The sequence below is a fragment of the Pristiophorus japonicus genome, chromosome 1 (assembly GCF_044704955.1).
Source record: "Pristiophorus japonicus isolate sPriJap1 chromosome 1, sPriJap1.hap1, whole genome shotgun sequence".
Taxonomy (NCBI): Eukaryota; Metazoa; Chordata; class Chondrichthyes; family Pristiophoridae; genus Pristiophorus; species Pristiophorus japonicus.
The window spans coordinates 149,256,891-149,276,209 of record NC_091977.1 but is presented as its reverse complement, the minus strand read 5'-3'; the positions used below and the strand labels follow the sequence as shown (position 1 = coordinate 149,276,209).

At 41.5% G+C, this 19,319-nt stretch overlaps 1 protein-coding gene across 4 annotated transcripts in view; it reads left to right on the top strand.

Moving 5' to 3' along the window:
- Window positions 1–19,319, top strand: part of mcc (MCC regulator of WNT signaling pathway) — a 448,431-nt gene that overhangs the window by 165,908 nt on the left and 263,204 nt on the right. The window contains exon 1 of one of the 4 annotated variants that reach the window (XM_070883778.1): window positions 9,213–9,478. The exons of the other annotated variants lie outside the window; for them this stretch is intronic. Within the exon in view, the coding sequence (XP_070739879.1) occupies window positions 9,422–9,478 (57 nt within the window). The 5' untranslated portion in view covers window positions 9,213–9,421. Of the gene's footprint in view, window positions 1–9,212; window positions 9,479–19,319 lie in introns of those variants that run through there. 4 annotated transcript variants of the gene reach the window in all.

Here is a 19,319-nt window from a genome sequence, read left to right as displayed (position 1 = left end):
TTCTAACAAAAAGACACAATTTTCACGTCTGTTTTGACATTTATATTTTGGAATACCAGATCGCATCTTCGCGAATCTGCATTGTACCTTTTCTAAAACCTTTATCTTTCCTATAGTTTGGAGCTCAGTACTGCATACAGTACTACAAATAAATACTTGTTGTTTTTATATAGGCTCACCATTACCTCTTGGCTTTTGTATTTTATACCTCTTGACCTAAAATCCATTAACTTTTTTGTGACTTTATCAACCTGAGGTGCTGCCTTTAATGTCTTGTGAACCTGGACCCCAAATCCCTGTGTTCTTCCACAACACCATGCCTACTTCCATTCAGGGTATAATTATTGCTGTTCTTTTTACCAAAGTGCATCACTTCACACTTACTGACATTGAATTCCATCTGCCACTTTTTAGCCCATTCCACTATCTTGTCAAAATTCTTTTGTATTTTTTTTTTTGCTTTTGTCTCTTTTGGTATGTCTTCATTTATTGTGGCATTTACCTATGCCAACAAATGGGTTAATTGAAGATTACCACAATTCTTGCTTTTGTAGCCATTTTAACCACTTACTGCTGAGTAGGACAAAAATCATCAAATTAAGGAGGCTTCAAATTTACAGCACAGGGGGCCGCTTTCACTCAGTGGCTGTGCTGGTGCAAGCTCTTGAACTACTTTTCTATATTTTTATATTTTCAAATCTTTAATAAATGTCCTTTTAAATAAAGTGTCAGCTTGGCCGAGTTGATGAGTCGAACTTCTGAGTCACAAAGTTTTGGTTTCAATTCCCACTGTGGACTTGAGCAATAATCTAAAGCTGATACTTCAGTGCAATGCTAATAGAATACCACACTGTCAGAAATGCCCTGATTTGGATAAGATGTTAAACCAAGGTTCTGTCTGTGGGACTTTGTGCGCAAATTGGCTGCCCTGTTTGCCTATACAGGTGCAGCGTCCAGAATCTGGAACCCTGGGGACCTGGATCTGGACTTTGGTTCGTCTTTCTGATGTCACTAATATGGATTTCAGAAAGGGGGGGGGGGGCCCCGCCTTGGAGGAACTGTTCGGGCGGGCCCCCGCCGCCATGGAGGAGCTGTTTGGGCGGGGCACCATCGCCATGGAGGTGTTCGGGCAGGTCGGTGAGATGAGCGGCGGCGGGGTAAGGGCAGCGAGTGTAGGCGTGGCCCGAGGTCGGGCAGCGGCAGGGCCTGGCAGGGTCGGCGGGTCCAGATTCCGGAACATTTTACGTATTCATGACGACCCTGCCACCAATCGGTCTGGATTCCGGAACTCCGGATTTTGGACCCTGCACCTGTATAATAGTGACTGCACATTCAGTTTGAAGATGCGATAAGTTGCTATATAAATGCAAGTTTGTTTGTTATAGTTTGTCTCAATACACATTTGTGGTAAAGTATTCTATGTTTTCATAGCCCTCTGTGTAAAATAAATTCTTCTAGTTTCTCCCTTCGTTATAATTATAATTTTGAGACTTTGCAGACTTGTATCAGTTTGCCAACCAGTGAAGCAGTCTTTCATGATGTGTACTCAAAATCATTCATAATTTTGAAAATCTGTATTAGATCTACCTTAATTATCTTTGGCCCCAATTTGTCAAACCTTTCTTCATAACCTCTCATTCCTGATATAATTCTAGTGAATCTTCAATCTACTCTTTTCATGGCTTTCATATGCTTCATATAGTGAGTGGGCTGTCGAGAGCGTTGGACTATTCCAATTGTGACCTGACCAAAGTGTTATACCAATTCATCATCACTGTCTTGATTTTAGTATTCAAAACTCAAATTTCTTTTGCCTCTTTATGGTCTTTTCTATCTGCATATCTTTTTTTAATCTATATACCTGATTCCCTAGATGTTTCTGTTACTCTGCTCTGTTAAATGTATACTTCCTTTCACTATTCTCTTGTCCAAAATGCATTGCTTCACATTTATCTGTGTGGAATTGCACCTGCCACCTATCTGTCCACTCTGCTAACCTTTCTGTGTCCTCCTGTAATATCTTGTATTTTTCCTCATAGTTTGCCATACTCCCTAATTTGGTGCTATTAGCAAACTTTGATACAATTCCTCGTGTTTATTGTGATTTTGTGGTTTTCGCTAGGCATTCAACTCCTGTTCAGTGTCACTGATGACTGCTATAAGTGAACTGAAGTGACGTGTCTTTATCTGTCTAATATCTAGGTAAACAATAGTGAGATCCTGGGGTTGAACAGAGATCCTTGTCATTATACTAATTTAATCAAAAGCACAATGTGAACCACCACATGATTCTCATCTTCAGTAGGTGGATTGAATATGTAATCTAGCAGATCAGCATGCAAACTGTAAACCAACAAGAATAGAACAGGTAACTGAACTGTTTTCAATACAGTGTATTTAGTCGTTTACAAACTTTGTTATCCTTCTTGATGCATTAAATTAACCAACACGCTTCTGAGTTATGTCTCAACATAAGATTGATTCTGGGCTCAGGCATCCCTAGATAAATCCCACAAATAGAAACTTTTTGCCACAGACCTGTCAGTCAAAGGGTCTACAAAGAATCATTGGCTTTACCCCTCTCACTCAGGTCTGTCTGGCATCCTAAACACAGTTGTCAATCAACTTGTCATCTGTCTGCAACTGCATCTGGGAAACAATGGGTGGGTGGGATGGCTTGACCCATCCACCTCCACGGAGGTGTGTGGGGGACCTGACCCATCCACCTCCATGGCACGAACCTGGTATTGCAGTACTTCCAGGAACGGTGCAGTGGCTCTAGGCCTTTTGGCTAAGAGCATTGGCGCAGAGTGATCCTTGACTGGTGCAGGGTGACCTCTGGCGTTTGACAAAGAATTGTAACGATTGGAACGATTGGACACGAATAAAAAAAAAACAATGGGTTAGACCATCAGCCACATACTTACTAATTTAAATGCATGTCTCATCGTTGCTACTACAGATAAATTGCCTTGTTTGAGCTTTTCTGCATTGAAAGGCTGGCAATTTTCTGTGTGAACCTAGGTTTTTAACCTCTCGTGTTGTTACTATTAAGGATTTCAAATCAATAATCTATCCATATTTAAATCATTTTAGATAACTGGAAAACTGAAGTGATCTCAGCATAGATATTTGGGGCATATCGTTAGTCCTAATTATAATGAAGAGGAAAGTCATTGGCTGCAGGAGATATCAATCTACTGGTCAGGTAGGCAGAGCAGTGGCAAATGAATTTAATTCAGAGAAGTGTGAGGTGATGCACTTTGGGAGGGATAATAAGGAAAGGGTATACACATTAAGCGATAGGTCACTTAATAGTGTAGATGAACAAAGGAACCTTGGAGTGCTTGTCCACAGATCCCTGAAAGTAGCAGGCCAGGTGGCTAAGAAGGCATACTGAATGCTTGCCTTTATTGGCCAAGGCATAGAATATAAGAGCAGGGAGGTTATGCTTAAATTGTATAATACTTTGGTTAGGCCACAGCTGGAGTACTGTGTGCAGTTCTGGTCGCCGTATTATAGGAAGGACGTGATTGCACTAGAGAGGATGCAGAGGAGAATTTACTAGAATGCTGCCTGGAATGGAGAATCTTAGTTTTGAGGACAGATTGGATAGGCTGGGTTTGTTCTCATTGGAACAGAGGAGGTTGAGAGGAGACCTCATTGAGGTGTACAAAATATTGAGGGGCCTGGACATAGTGGATAGTAAGGGTCTATTTCCATTGGTGGAGGGGGCTATTATGAGGGGGCATAGGTTAAGGTGGTTGGTGGAAGGTTTAGAAGGGATTTGAGGGGGGGCTTCTTAACGCAGAGGGTTGTGGGGATCTGGAACTTGCTGCCTGGAAGAGTGGTGGATGCAGAAACCCTCAGCAGTTTTAAGAGATGGTTGGATCTCTTAAAATGGCACAAAGTGCAGTAACCTGCAGGGTTATGGACCTAGAGCTGGTAATTGGGATTAGACTAGATGACCTTTTGTTGGTTGGTGCAGATATAATGGTAAGTACTGCAGAGAATAGAATACGGCCAGGGTGATCTAGACTAGTTTCGATTGCCTGGATGGGTCGGAGATGCATCCATGACTTCCCATATGGCACAGGATGTGCATTCCTTGGGACTGAACTGCCTTGCCATTTTTTCATTCTCAAGTACAAGATTCCCATTCTTTGACTGTACTTATGCTTAGAGAAACTATTGCTATTTTCCTTTACATTAATTGACATCTTCTTTGCTACACAGTAGTGTAGTGATCAGTACTATGTCATCCAGATTGTTTGCAATTTTTTAAATGTATTTACCCCAAATTAAGCATAAAGAGGAGAATGTTGATGCTCACCTTGTTTGCAGCTCCAAATTTTATTTTCAGGTTTTTGGGCTGAAAGGTTGGGAGTTGTGGTAGGGTGAGGGTCATACAATATTCTGATATATTTTGTTAAATAGATGTCTGATTCTAAACAGTTTTTTGATATTTTGATTATACAGATCAGGTTTACATTGTATTTGTTACAAAAATACTGTTTCCCTCTGAATTAATTGTTGCAAACTAACTGTTCTGTCATTATGTATAAGAAACAGTAACACTTTTTAAAATAAATTTCATAAAAATTACATTCATGCAGAAGATACCTATCTAAATTGATTGGAACGTGGATTTTAAATAGTTAACAATTTTTGAAACAATGGCAGGAAGAGATGTAGGCTGTTAGTGGACCCACCCACTATGCTTCATAAACATTTATGAGCAAACTAGGGTTGTTGAACTTGGAAACAAAGTATTTAATGTAAAACAAACTTGTTTCAACCTTCACTGTTATGAAAGGCTGACTTTAGTGTGCCTTAGCAACTCATAATTCAGTAGGCAAATTCTCAGGTGCAAAATACAAATCTAAGCAATTGTAAAGCTTTAGAAATTGGTTGAAAATGGCTCTTATTTCAGGAAAAGTAACATTTCACTGATGCCTATATTGTGTTAATTGAATCCAAGAAATCTTGTGCCTGATTAATAACCAAGTACTTTTGTTGCTGAATATGCCCATTTATACGGGGTCATGGATTTGGCAACAGAAGAACTGTTCATGGCAAACGCAAGTTTAAAGCAGAAGGAGTTGGTGCAAAAGTTGAATTTATCACTTTGTCACGGAAGGTCCATCCAGTTCCAGCAATGGTAAAAGTTCCATGCACGTTGGGGGTAGTGATAAAGCCAACCATGTGTATAATATGCAAGGTTCTGAACTAAGGTCTGTTGATTCGGATAGTGACTTGGGCATTATCGTGCATGAATCTCTAAAGGTTCACCACCAGTGTTGTGACCTTATAGCAAAAGCAAATGGAGTATTAAGGTTTATTACCAGGGTGATTCAATATAAAACCAAAAAGCACAATATTGTCCTTGTATAAGCCCTTGGTTAGGCCTCATTTAGAACATTATATCTAGTTTTGGTTACCTCACTGTTTTAGAGGTCTGTGTAGAGGTTCACGGGAGGGCTACTAGAGATTTTTTAAATAATGAAAGGACCATAATGTGGCTTCTTAAAGTAGATAGGTTAGGGAGGACAAGTTACATAAGCTTAGTACATATAGTCAACCTGTGGAACAAGTTCTTGGTATGGTAAGTGTGAATTTGCTGCAAGCATTCAAAAGGAGCAGGATAGGTTCCTTGCTGTAGCTGATCAGTGTACAAAAGGTAGGTAGGGTATTGGGTGATATGCCTCATGGTCACTGGCTTCCTGGAATTCATTTTGAGCACTTCTGAAGGGTGGAGAAGAATTTCCTAGATTATTTTCCTTGAATTGGCTTAGGGGTTTTCATTTGACACGTATCAGTGACTACACATCAAATGCATGGCAGATGAAGTATAATGTGGATAAATGTGAGGTTATCCACTTTGGTGGTAAAAACAGAGAAGACAGACTATTATCTGAATGGTGACAGATTAGGAAAAGGGAGGTGCAACGAGACCTGGGTGTCATGGTACATCAGTCATTGAAGGTTGGCATGCAGGTACAGCAGGCGGTTAAGAAAGCAAATGGCATGTTGGCCTTCATAGCGAGGGGATTTGAGTACAGGGACGATCCAATGTCTGGAAAAGTGCGGAATCCAGAATGGCCTCGGTCCCGAGGTTCCGAATTCTGGACGCTGCACCTATACTGAGATCTAAGTACTTAAACAATGCTACCAATCGAGTAGAAAATATTTGGAAATGCTTCATTGGGTGGGCTGTTATCAAGATAGGGCACTGAGTGGAAAGTGATTTATTTACTTGATTTTCATATTAACTGTGCATTACAAATTCTATATCTTTTAATACTTTTGTATTTGTGTGGAATACACTAAAGCAGTTAAAAGCTTTAGTTTTTGCCTGCTGAAGATTTTTCTAAGATTCCCACTAGTTTCCCACTTAAACTAACGTGGGAAATTATTCTGGCCTTATCATTCATGGGTAAGAAGAAAAAGATGTTTTAACAGTTTGTAAAATCGCATTGGTGCTTGCTTAGATTCCATTATTTGATACTTCAGTGTTAAATCCAATATAAACTATAATGTAACTTTATCAAAACTTTTTGGTAAAGTGACTCTAGGCTCATCTCTTGTGTTCTGTATATTTATATTTTGAAATTGAAAGTGCCCTCAGCTTATCCAAAGTTCTCCCAATCAGAGTTCCTTAGTCAATTTGGATAAAAGTTTTCTGCTGGACTGTATTGTTAAAATGCATATTATTTAGCAAGGAGAAGTCGCTCAGTATTGAAATTTCAAAGACCGTGGTCACAGATTGCTGGAAAATCACTTATCCACATCAGACCTTCCAGTGAATTGCAGCATTTACGCCAACTGTGGATGATAGCCTGTTGGATGGTATCATTTTAACATTATTGATTTTAGTATGTTGCAGTTTTTCCGAGAGCTAGGATAGGCTTGGTGCAGCAGAGAAAAAAAGAGGGAAAGACCAGGGAGAGGAAGGATGAGCATCATCTCTTGCTAAGTTGCTATTTCCATGACTATTTAATTTGATGTTCTGCTGCAATTTCTCAATGTAGAATTGTTGTAATGGCATGTCAGAAAACAAGATGTACTTTTGCAAGACTGGTGAGCCATCTCACGCAATACAATTTATAAAGTATTCAAAGAATTCAATGATTTAGCGATGTCTTGAATATTTATGCAGCCAGATAAACTGACCAAATGCTGCTTGGAAACTTATAGCTAGGGGATTTGAGTATAGGAGTAGGGAGGTCTTACTGCAGTTGTACAGGGCCTTGGTGAGGCCTCACCTGGAATATTGTGTTCAGTTTTGGGTCTCCTAATCTGAGGAAGGATGTGCTTGCTAATGAGGGAGTGCAGCGAAGGTTCACCAGACTAATTCCCGGGATGGCAGGATTGACATATGAGGAGAGACTGGATCAACTGGACCTGTATTCACTGGAGTTTAGAAGAATGAGAGGGGATCTCATAGAAACGTATAAAATTCTGACGGGACTGGACAGGTTAGATGCAAGAAGAATGTTCCCGATGTTGGGGGAGTCCAGAACCAGGGGTCACAGTCTAAGGATAAGGGGTGAACTATTTAGGACCGAGATGAGGAGACACTTCTTCACTCAGAGAGTTGTTAACCTGTGGAATTCTCTACCGCAGAGAGTTGTTGATGCCAGTTCATTGGATATATTCAAGAGGGTGTTAGATATGGCCCTTACGGCTAAAGGGATCAAGGGGGATGGAGAGAAAGCAGGAAAGGGGTACTGAGGTAAATGATCAGCCATGATCTTATTGAATCGTCATGCAGGCTTAAACGGCTGAATGGCCTACTCCTGCACCTATTTTCTATGTTTCTATGAAGTGAGTCCTTTAGCTTAAAATATAATGTAGCTTATACACAGTTAATACTTAGCAACTTGTAAAGCTATTTGAATTCCAATTTTTGCTTCTGCAATTTATTGAATACATTGTAAACTTTTATTTAATTGTGTCCTGGTAATCCTGGAATGGTTTGAGTTTAAATATTTGCAACTATAGCACCTGCTTCACATCGTTAACCACAAGGTTTTCATTTTCAAATGATTAAGTGAAGGATTAATGACTCAATCAGGAACCCAGGCTTGGGTTTACCAAATTAAACCAGGACCGGGAATCACAGCTTTGCCTGTTGTTTGTTGATAGAGGGATCATCAGCAGGTTCAGCGAAAATGTTTCAACTACTGTTGAATTTAACACGCAGAATTGATAGAATTATTCATTAAGTTTAAAGGAAATTTTTTGAGATGCTGTGGAGAAATAACTAAATAACTCAAATGTTTGCTAAATGTTCTGGTTGGAATTTGTCTTTATTACAAATAACCTTATGGATGAAAGAACACTTACAATTTTGCTGAGACGTTTTCATTAATGTGAGTTTTTTTTGGTGCATAACATAAATGCATAATTGTGGAGCAGTATAAAAAATTCATGCTCCACTAGTGAGGGTAAACTGCTTCTTGGAAGGATTTATACTATGGATGGAAAAATCTAATACAGTACTTCAAAATGTGTATCTTTATAGTTTGTGTGTTTTGTCCATGTATCAGAATGTACTGACTAAGTCAGTGCAGAGTTGCTAACCATTTGCTGTCACCAGAATAAATGTTGCTTTTCATGTAAATGGGATGTCGTGAAAGTGTCTTCTGAGGAGAACAAAATAAGTCGTAATGAAAGATTTTTAAATTGTTTTTAAAAAAAAATACTGATGCCCTCATTTGGATTTATTTCGGTATATACTCCTTTTTATATATGCAGTTTATGGGCAATTTCCAAAGAAAGCAGCATCCATTACTGACGAGGATTTTGCCACACACTCCCTCCTATGTAGTCCATAGCAGGCAGAGAAAGCTGGGTTCAATCTATACATAACCTACATTTACAGTGCTTAAACGCTGCAAACTTGGGATTAAACAGAGAAATCTAATTTCTGAAAACAAACCTTTTGGTGAAGGAGATGGATGGCTTGCTGCTGGAACTGCTGCATGCACGACAACCCTACCAAATAGGCAGTACTTTCAGTTCCTCTGGGAGGTGCCTTCAATCTAGCAGCTAAACAGCAGCACAAACTGTGGGGGAGGTACTGTAACACTGACTTGTCTTCTAAGATAGCATAACAGCGGGGGCTGGACAACTTCTGAGTAAATTTTTAACCAACAGATCATTAATTGTTCAACCCATGCTATCCCACTCTGAGATAATGTGTTACTCTACGTTGAATTATTTTTTAAGTGGAAGATGTTTGGCTCTTGGAGAATGTCAGCAGGCTTGCATCATTAATTCAGGCTGCGAGTCCGTTTTGGGTTGAAAATGGCTGGCTTTACTGGAATGTAGCAGGCAGAGAAGCTGGAAGCAGTCGCACTGTATATATGGCTTAAATTCTAGGACATTTCAATTCTGCACACGAAAAGCCAGCACTATGAGCTCTGGAGTTGCTGTTAAATGTGGAACTGATTCAACAACAGAAAAAAAAGAGGTGAGAGCTGGATAACTATGGAAGAGGATTGTGGGGAAGATGAAACTTTAATGGACTTTGTGCATCTTTGGACTTACGAAGCTTACAGCATTAGTCAGGAAATGATCTGCATGTTTTTGCATTGGTACAGCATGAGTTTAGATTTGTCAGGAATGTCAATTGGTCAGGCAAAGCTGTTGAGACATTTAAGGGTATATTGCAGGAAATATTTTGAGTACAGAAATAATTCATTCAGAAATTTGTATCGTTATACTAGTTAAAGTTAGATAAATTAATTAAATTCAATATAGGCTACAAAACTCCCAATTAAAGTCAGCAATAAATTAAAATACCGAAGGCAGCTTCAGTCTTCCTCCTCTCTTCCGTTTAGCAGACAGTGATATTCCAGATGCCAGGATGGATTTGATTGTTTTTTTAACTGGGGGAAGGGTCAGGAAGCAAAGCGAAGGCTGTAGGAGAGTTTAATGTTGCAACCAAAGACCAACTACAAGTTATTCTCCTTTATATGGCCTATTTAATACCCTCCCCCCGCCCCCACCCTTACCCCTGAAATATTTCAGTTTTGCTGAACTAAGGACTTTGACCTGGAAACATTTGATTTTGTTCAGTGAATTTAATGTCTAGTCATTAGTTATGAAAAGTGGACTTAGCTTTTTTCACTTACATTTTAACTATGTCTTTGGGGAGAAATGAGGAATTTTCTATATTGCCTCCATTTTTTTGTTCTTGTGTTTTTTAAGTTGGATAAATTACTGGTTTGGCACGACAAATGGGATGAAGTTTCTACTCAATTCCCAACAGATCTTTAAATATAACTTAATTAGAACCGTTCACCACAGTAAACTAAACTTTTTTGTTAAAAACAGAATTCTACATGCAGTAATACTACAGGTACTGTACCATTTTTTTTAATTCATTCGTGGGCCTCCTCCTAACTGCACCTAACCACTGAGTTACATAGATTTAGCATTACTTCTTTGCCTTTTCTTGCAAAACATGGGGTGAGGGTTTAAAAAAAAATTATTTCATGGGATGTGGGCGTCGCTGGCAACGGCAGCATTTATTGCCATCCCAACTTGCCCTCGAAGATAAGCCACCTTGAACTGCTGCAGTCAGTGTGGCGAAGGTACCCTGTATGCTCATATTGCTGTTCGGGAGGGAGTTCCAGGATTTTGACCCGGCAACGATGAAGGAACGGCAATATAGTTCCAAGTCAGGATGGTGTATGACGAGGAGGGGAACTTGGAAATGATGGTGTTTCTATGTGTCTGCTGCCCTTGTTCTTCTAGGTGGTAGAAATCACGGGTTTGGAAAGTGCAGTTGAAGAAGCCTTGGCGAGTTGCTGCAATGCATCTTGGAAATGATACACATTGCAGCCACGGTGTGTCAGTGGTGGAGGGAGTGACTGTTTAATGTGATGGATGGAATGTCAGTCAAGTTGGCTGCTTTGTCCTGGATGGTGTCAAGCTTCTTCAGTATTGTCGGAGCTGCACACATCCAGGCAAGAGGAGAGTATTCCATCACGCTCCTGACTCCTTGTATATTGTGGAAAGGCTTTGAGGAGTCAGGAGGTGAGTCACTCACCACAGAATACCCAGCCTCTGATCTGCTCTTGTAGCCACAGTATTTGTGGCTAGTCCAGTTAAGTTTCCTGTCAATGGTGATCCCAGGGTGTTGAATGGGGGATTTGGCAATGGTAATCGCGTTGAACGCCATGGGGAGATGGCCAGACTCTCGCATGTTGGAGATGGTCATTGCGTGGCACTTGTGGCTCGATTGTTTACCATTTATCAGCCCAAGCTTGAATATTGTCCAAGTCTTGCTGCATGTTGGCATGGATTACTTCATGCTATTGAGGGAATGCAGCGAAGGTTCACCAGACTGATTCCCGGGATGGTAGGACTGACATATGAAGAAAGACTGGATCGATTGGCTTATATTCACTGGAATTTAGAAGACTGAAAGGGGATTTCATAGAAACATATAAAATTCTGACAGGATTGGACAGGTTAAATGCAGGAAGAATGTTCCCGATGTTGGGGAAGTCCAGAACCAGAGGTCACAGTCTAAGGATAAGGGGTAAGCCATTTAAGACCGAGATGAGGAGAAACTTCTTCACTCAGAGAATTGTGAACCTGTGGAACTCTACCACAAAGTTGTTGAGGCCAGTTTGTTAGATATATTCAAAAGGGAGTTAGATGTGGCCCTTACGGCTAAAGGGATATGGAGAGAAAGCAGGAATGGGATACTGAGGTGAATGATCAGCCATGATCATATTGAATGGTGGTGCAGGCTCGAAGGGCCGAATGGCTTACTCCTGCACCTACTTTCTCTGTTTCTATGTTTCACTATCTGAGGAGTTGTAAATGGAACTGAACACTGTGCAAACATCCCCACTTCTGACCTTGTGATGGAGAGAAGTTCATTGATGAAGCAGCTGAAGATGGTTGGGCATAGGACACTGCCCTGAGGAACACTCGCAGCAATATCCTGGGGCTGAGATGATTGGCCTCCAACAACCACAACCATCTTCCTTGGTGCTAGGCATGACTCCAGCCAGTGAAGAGTTTTCCCCATGATTCCCATTAACTTCAGTTTTGCTTGTGCTCCTTGATGCCACACTCTGTCAAGTGCTGCCTTGAAGTCAAGGTCTGTCACACTCGCCTAACCTGTAGTATTCAGTTCTTTTGTCCATGTTTGGACCAAGGTTGTAATCGGGTCTGGAACCGAGTGCTCCTGGCGGACCCTGAACTAAGCATTGGTGAGTGCCATTTAATAGCACGGTCGATGACTTCTTCCATCACTTCGCTGATGATAGAGAGTAGGCTAATGGGGCATTAATTGGCTGGATTAGATTTGTCCTGCATTTTGTGGACAGGACATACCTGGGCAATTTTCCACTTTGTTGGATGGATGCAAGTGTTGCAGCTGTACTGGAACAGCTTGTCTAGAGGCGTTGCTAGTTCTGGAGCACTACTGCCGGGATGTTATCGTGGCCCATAGCCTTTCCTGTATCCAGTGCAGCCAGCCGTTTCTTGATATCACGTGGAGTGAATTGAATTGACTGAAGACAAGCTTTTGTGATGGAGACCTCAGGAGGAGGCCCATTAATGTATAATTGCTTTGCTTGTGCAAATAAGATTTACAAAAATGTTAAATGACTGGTATCAACTATGGAACTATATCTGTGGATGAAAACATCAGTTCTAGATTATTGTGCAATTTAAAAACTATTTAAAATGGTTATTTTCCCCGACCATTATTTTTTGGATTTTTAAAAAACTCGATCATTGCAATAGCAAATTGGTACCAGAAGTGTTTAGTACTTTCATACCTTCATACTTTCAGTTGAGTAAAATTACTGGTACAAGATTTCACTGAGTCTATTGTCCCACTTGGAACAGACAATTTAAATGATGTTGCTCTGTAGCTACTATGATGCAGTGTAAAAAGAGAATTCTAATATACATTATTTTGTTAAATATAGGTCAAAATGTCTAAGTAAATGCCAGTGAAAGTAATGATCTCCAGGTTTGTAATGAATATTTGGCACAACTCTGTTCTTTCTTTGTGTGATATTAAAATATTTCCAGCTGTTTAGGAGCAGAGGCACAACTAGGAACAGAGGCAGAGCCACTTAAGGAAGGGCGGTGAAGGGGAGGGTGGGGGTTGGTGTGGCGGTGTGAAAGATATCAGACACACATCTGGGTTGGGAACATGGGTCACAGTAGCACATTACTCATGCCACAAAACTTGGGGAGAGAGTGTATGTTCCACTCATTCCCTTGCCCCTTTCCCCTATGGCTCTGCCAATTTTGGAATGTCTAGTGGGTTATGAATTAATGTGGTTTTAAAAAAAAAGATTGTATGGGATATTCAGCTTCATATAAGGTTATTTTAGAGATACTATTAATCTTTACAAGATGAATAAGCACCTTCTGCTTGTGAGACTTAGTAGTATGAGGAACAGTTAACCATGAGCTCTTGTTGAAGTACATTGATCAATTGTGCAACTAATTTCTATTAAAAAAAAATTGACCTAAATGATCTTTGAAAAGCAAGATCAGTGCCACCCTACTTATTTTGCGCAATCTCTTGTGTATTACTCTTGTGGCGTTGCTCATAGACAGTCTGAGCTCTTAAGAGCACTTCTGATGTTTGAAAATTAAAATCATTGGAGCTTGAGAAGTAAGGGCTCGCCAATTAGAGGGCGGAGAACACTGAATAGTGATGGCAGCTGTTATGAGAACTATATTTTGTTGTATCTGGTTCCCAGTTAGAAGTCTATGTGAGGGAGAACATTGAAATTTATTTTTTCAAAAAATAGGAATGTCTCTTCAAAGCACTAGAAGCTTACCCTGTCTGTAATATAAAATCTATCTGTGTTGTATTACATTAGACAAAGGGAAATATGGAAGCCTTACCTGCATTTTTGAAGTCAAGCTTGTCTGTGACACTCTATCCTTGATGACCCACATTGGCTGCTTGTCCCACAATGTGTTGAATTTAAAATTCTTGTTTTGCTCTTCAAATTGTTCTGTGTCCCCACTCCACCCTAACTGTGCAAGTTCATCCAAACTTGCATCCTATCCTGCACTCTATGGTTATCTGACTCTGTATTTTGTATATTCCCCTTTTCCTTTACCTCACAGTTAATGGCACGGCCTTCAGCTGTTCCTGCCCTTCTCTCTGGAATTCCTTATAGAATCATAGAAATTTACAACACGGAAAGAGACCATTGCGGCACAATGTGTCTGTGCTGACTGACAAAGAGCTATCCAGCCTAATCCCAATTTCTAGCTCTTGGCCTGTAGTCTTGTAGGTTACGGCAATTCAAGTACTTTTTAAAATGTGGTGAGGGTTTCTGCCTCTACCACCCTTTCAGGCAGTGATTTCTAGACCCCCACCACACTCTGGTTGAAAAGATTTCTCCTCATATCCCCTCTAAATTTCCTGACAACCACTTTAACTCTATGCCCCCAGGTTGTTGACCCCTCTGCTAAGGGAAATAGGTCCTTCCTATCCACCCTATCTAGGCCCCTTAATTTTATACACCTCAAAGGTCTCTCCTCAGCTTACTCTGTTCCAAAGAAAACAACACCAGCCTATCCAATCTTTCCTCATAGCTAAAATTCTCTAGTCCAGGCAACATCCTTGTAAATCTCCTCTGTATCCTCTCTAATGGAATCACATCTTTCCTGTAATGTGGTGACTAGAACTGTACGCAGTACTCTAGCTGTGGCCTAACTAGTGTTTTATACAGATCAAGCATAACCTCCTTGCTCTTGTATTCTTTGCCTCGGCTAATAAAGGCAATTATTCCATATGCCGCCTTAACTACCTTATCTACCTGTCCTGTTACCTTCAGGTATCTGTGGACAGCACTACAAGGTTCCATTTGTTCCTCTGCACTTCTCACTGTCCCACCATTTATTGTGTAGTTCATTTGATATTTTCCTGCATTCTACAGCTTTCTTCTTCATTATCAATCACACAGCCAATTTTGGTATCATTTGCAAACTTCTTAATCATACTCCCTACTTTCAAGTCTAAATCTGATATATACCACAAAAAGCCAGGAACCCAGTACTGAGCCCTGCGGAGCCCCACTGGAAATAGCCTTCCAGGCACAAAAACACCCATCGACCTTTACCATAAGAACATAACATAAGAAATAGGAGCAGGAATATGCCACCTGGCCCCTCGAGCCTGCTCCGCCATTCAATAAGATCATGGCAGATCTGATCATGGACTCGGCTCTACTTCCCTGCCCGCTCCCCATAACCCTTTATTCCCTTATCGCTCAAAAATCTGTAACTCCGCTTAAAATATATTCAATGACCCAGCCTCCACAGCTCTCTGGGGCAGAGAATTCCATAAATTTACAACCCTCCGAGAAGAAATTCCTCCTCATCTCTGTTTTAAATGTGCGGCCCCTTATTCTAAGACCATGTCCCGTAGTTTTAGTTTCCCCTATGTGGAAATATCTTCTCGGCATCAACCTCATTATCTTATATGTTTCAATACGATCACCTGAACTCCAATGAGTATAGGCCTAACCTAAACAACCTATCTTCATAAGTCAACCTCCTCATCTCCGGAATCAACCTAGTGAACCTTCTCTGAACAGCCTCCAATGTAACTATATCCTTCCTTAAATACGGAGACAAAAACTGTACACAGTACTCCAGGTGTGGCCTCACCAATACCCTATACAGTTGTAGCAGGACTTCTCTACTTTATACTCCACCCCCCTTGCAATAAAGGCCAACATTCTATTTGCCTTCCTGATTACTTGCTGTACCTGCATACTAACTTAATGGGCCCAAGTTTCCACAGGATAAAAAACGGGCGCCCCTCCGAGCTGGGCGCCCGTTTTTCGCGCCTAAAACGGCGCCAGAAAAAAAAGCGCTATTCTCGAGCGCTTTGCAGCTCCTTGTCTGTTTGGCGCGGCGCCCAGGGGGGCGGAGCCTACATTCGCGCCGATTTTGGAGGGGGCAGGTACTATTTAAATTAGTTTTTTTCCTGCCGGCAACGCTGCGCGTGCGCATTGGAGCGTTCGCGCGCGCGCAGTGTGAAGGAAACATTGGCACTCGCCCATTTTTGTAATTCTTTGTAGCTGTTTAATTTTTGAACATTTTTTAATAAAAGCACATTGCCATCAGCACATCAGCACTGAGGCTACCCTTCTCACTGTCTCCTTCCCCTCCGCACCCTCCACGGCAACAAACGGCGGTTTCCTCCCCATCCCTCCCCTCCGCGGCAGCAACAAACCGCTGTCTCCTTCCCCTCCCTCCCCTCCGCGGCGGCAACAAACCGCTGTCTCCTTCCCCTCCCTCCCCTCCACGGCAACAAACCGCTGTCTCCTTCCCCTCCCTCCCCTCCATGGCAACAAACCGCTGTCTCCTTCCCCTCCCTCCCCTCCACGGCGGCAACAAACCACTGTCTCCTTCCTTCCCCTCCCTCCCCTCCATGGCAACAAACCACTGTCTCCTTCCCCTCCCTCCCCTCCGCGGCGGCAACAAACCGCTGTCTCCTTCCCCTCCCTCCCCTCCACGGCAACAAACGGCGGTTTCCTCCCCCTCCCTCCCCTCCGCGGCGGCAACAAACCGCTGTGTCCTTCCCCTCCCTCCCCTCCGCGCCAACAAACGGCGGTTTCCTTCCCCACCCCCCGCGGGAACGAACGATGGCTAAAGCACTTTCACACAGGTAGGAAGATGGTTTATTTAATCTTTTCTTTGCTTATAAATGTTTATTCAGGTTGGATTTATTTATATAATATTTGCAGAAGTATAAATAAGGATTGAGTGTAGAATTTAATGACTTCTCTTTTTCCCCCCCACCTCGTTCTGGACGCCTAATTTGTAAACTGCGCCTGATTTTTTAATGTGTAGAACAGGTTTTTTCAGTTCTACAAAAATCTTCACTTGCTCCATTCTACTTTAGTTTGGAGTACGTTTTCACTGTGGAAACTTTGAAATCAGGCATCAGTGGCCGGACACGCCCCCTTTTGAAGAAAAAATTCTGTTCCAAAGTAGAACTGTTCTACCTCACTAGAACTGCAGAAAATAAAATGTGGAGAATTGCGATTTCTAAGATAGTCCGTTCTCCACCAGTTGCTCCTAAAAATCAGGCGCAAGTCATGTGGAAACTTGGGCCCTTTGTGTTTCATGCACAAGGAACCCCAGGTACCTCTGTACTGCAACACTTTGCAATTTTTCTCCATTTAAATTATAATTAGCTTTTCTATTTTTTTTCTGCCAAAGTGAATAATCTCACATTTTCCCGCATTATACTCCATCTGCCAAATTTTTGCCCACTCACTTAGTCTATCTATATCCCTTTGCTTCTTGCCTCTGAGCCAATTTTGGATCCAACTTGCCACTTTGCTTTGGGTCCCATGGGCTTTTACTTTTGTGACCAGTCTGCCATGTGGGACCTTATCTAAAATCTTTATTGACTACATTAAATGCACTACCCTCCTTGTTGCCTCCTCAAAAAATTCAATCAAGTTAGTCAGACACAACCTTCCCTTCGCAAATCATACTGACTGTCCTTGATTAATCCGTGTCTTTCTAAATGAAGATTTATTCTGACCCTCAGAATTTTTTCCAGTAATTTTCCTACAATACCACTGAAGTTAGCCTGACTGGCCTTTACTTACTCGGTTTATCCTGTTCTCCCTTTTTAAACAACGGTACAATATTAGCAGTGCTCCAGTCCTCCGGCACCATACCTGTAGACATAGAGGGAAAATGATGCTAAGAGCCTCTGCTATTTCCTCTCTCGCTTGTCTTAACAGCCTGGGATACATTTCATCTGAGCCTGGGGATTTATCCACTTTCAAAGAGGTTAAACCCCTTAATACTTTCTCTATATTTATTTCATCTAATATTTCACACTCCTCCTCCCCTGATTGCAACGTCTGCATTGCCCCTCTCTTTTGTGAAAACAGATGCAAAGTATTCATTAAGAACCATCCCCACATCTTCTGCCTCCACACACACATTACCTTTATGTCTCTAATAGGCGTTACTCTTTCTTTAGTTAACCTCTTGCTCTTAATGTACAGGTTGAGCATCTGAAATCTGTATGCTCCAAAATTTGAAATGTTCCGAAATCCAGACATTGCGCTGATCTGTGGAGGGGTTATCCAGAACCCGGAAAATGTTCCGAAATCTAGACATTTTTAAAAACTGATTACTGCTGCGATTTGGGCCTAGGGAGGGGGGAAAACGTCCCCCCCCCCCCAAAAAAAATTCCCCAAAATAAAAATTCATAAAATCCTTACCTATTTAAACCGTTGAAAAAGAATTTAAAAAATAAAAACTTTAACCTGCCTTTTTTGCAGGTCTTTAATGCAGGTTTTTCCTGGCCGCTGCTGTCCCTGGACCTGTCAACTTCTCTTTCCTCCCCCGCCCCCCCCCCCCCGCCCCGCCGCCGCAGCACCTTCCCTCGGCCTAGGCGTTTCCAGATTCTGGACGTCAGAAAGACGTTCCAAAATCCGGAAATACCCGAACCTCGGATCGGCCGTTTCTGGAATCGGGAAAGACAGTGCGAAATCCAGAATTGCCTTGGTTCCGAGGTTTCTGGATTTCGGACGCTCTACCTGATATTTATAAAACATTTTTTGGGTTTTCCTTTATTTTACTTGACTATTTTTTCGTGCTCTCTCTTTGCTTTCCTAATTTCCTTTTTAATTTCACCTCTGCACTTTCTATACTCCTAGAGTTTCTGCAGTATTGAGCCCTCGGTATCTATCATAAGCCTCCCTTTTATTCTTCTTCCCACCCTGTATGCCCCTTGACATCCAGGGGTCTCGATTTGTTAGTCCCACCCTTTTTCTTTACGGGAACATACTTGCTCTGAACCCTCACAATCTCCTCCTCGAATGCTTCCCACTGCTCTGACACTGATTTACCTTCGAGTAGTTGTTTCTAGTCCACTTTGGCTAAATCATATCTCAGCTTGGTAAAAGTAGCTTTTCCCCAATTTAGAACTTTTATTCCTGGTCTATCTTTGTCCTTTTCCAAAACTACCCTAAATCTAGCTGAATTGTGATCACCAGCACCAAAATGCCTCTCACTGATGCCCCTTCCACCTGCCCAGCTTCATTCCCTAAAACTAAGTCCAGAACCACCCCCTCCCTTGTTGGGCTTGCATCGTACTGGTTAAAAAAGTTTTCCTGAATGCATTTTAGGAATTCTGCACCCTCTTATACCCTTCACACTAATTTTATCCCTTTTAATATTAGGGTAGTTGAAATCCCTAACTATTACAGCCCTAATGTTTTTGCACTTCTCAGAAATTTGCCTACATATTTGTTCTATCTCCCTCTGAC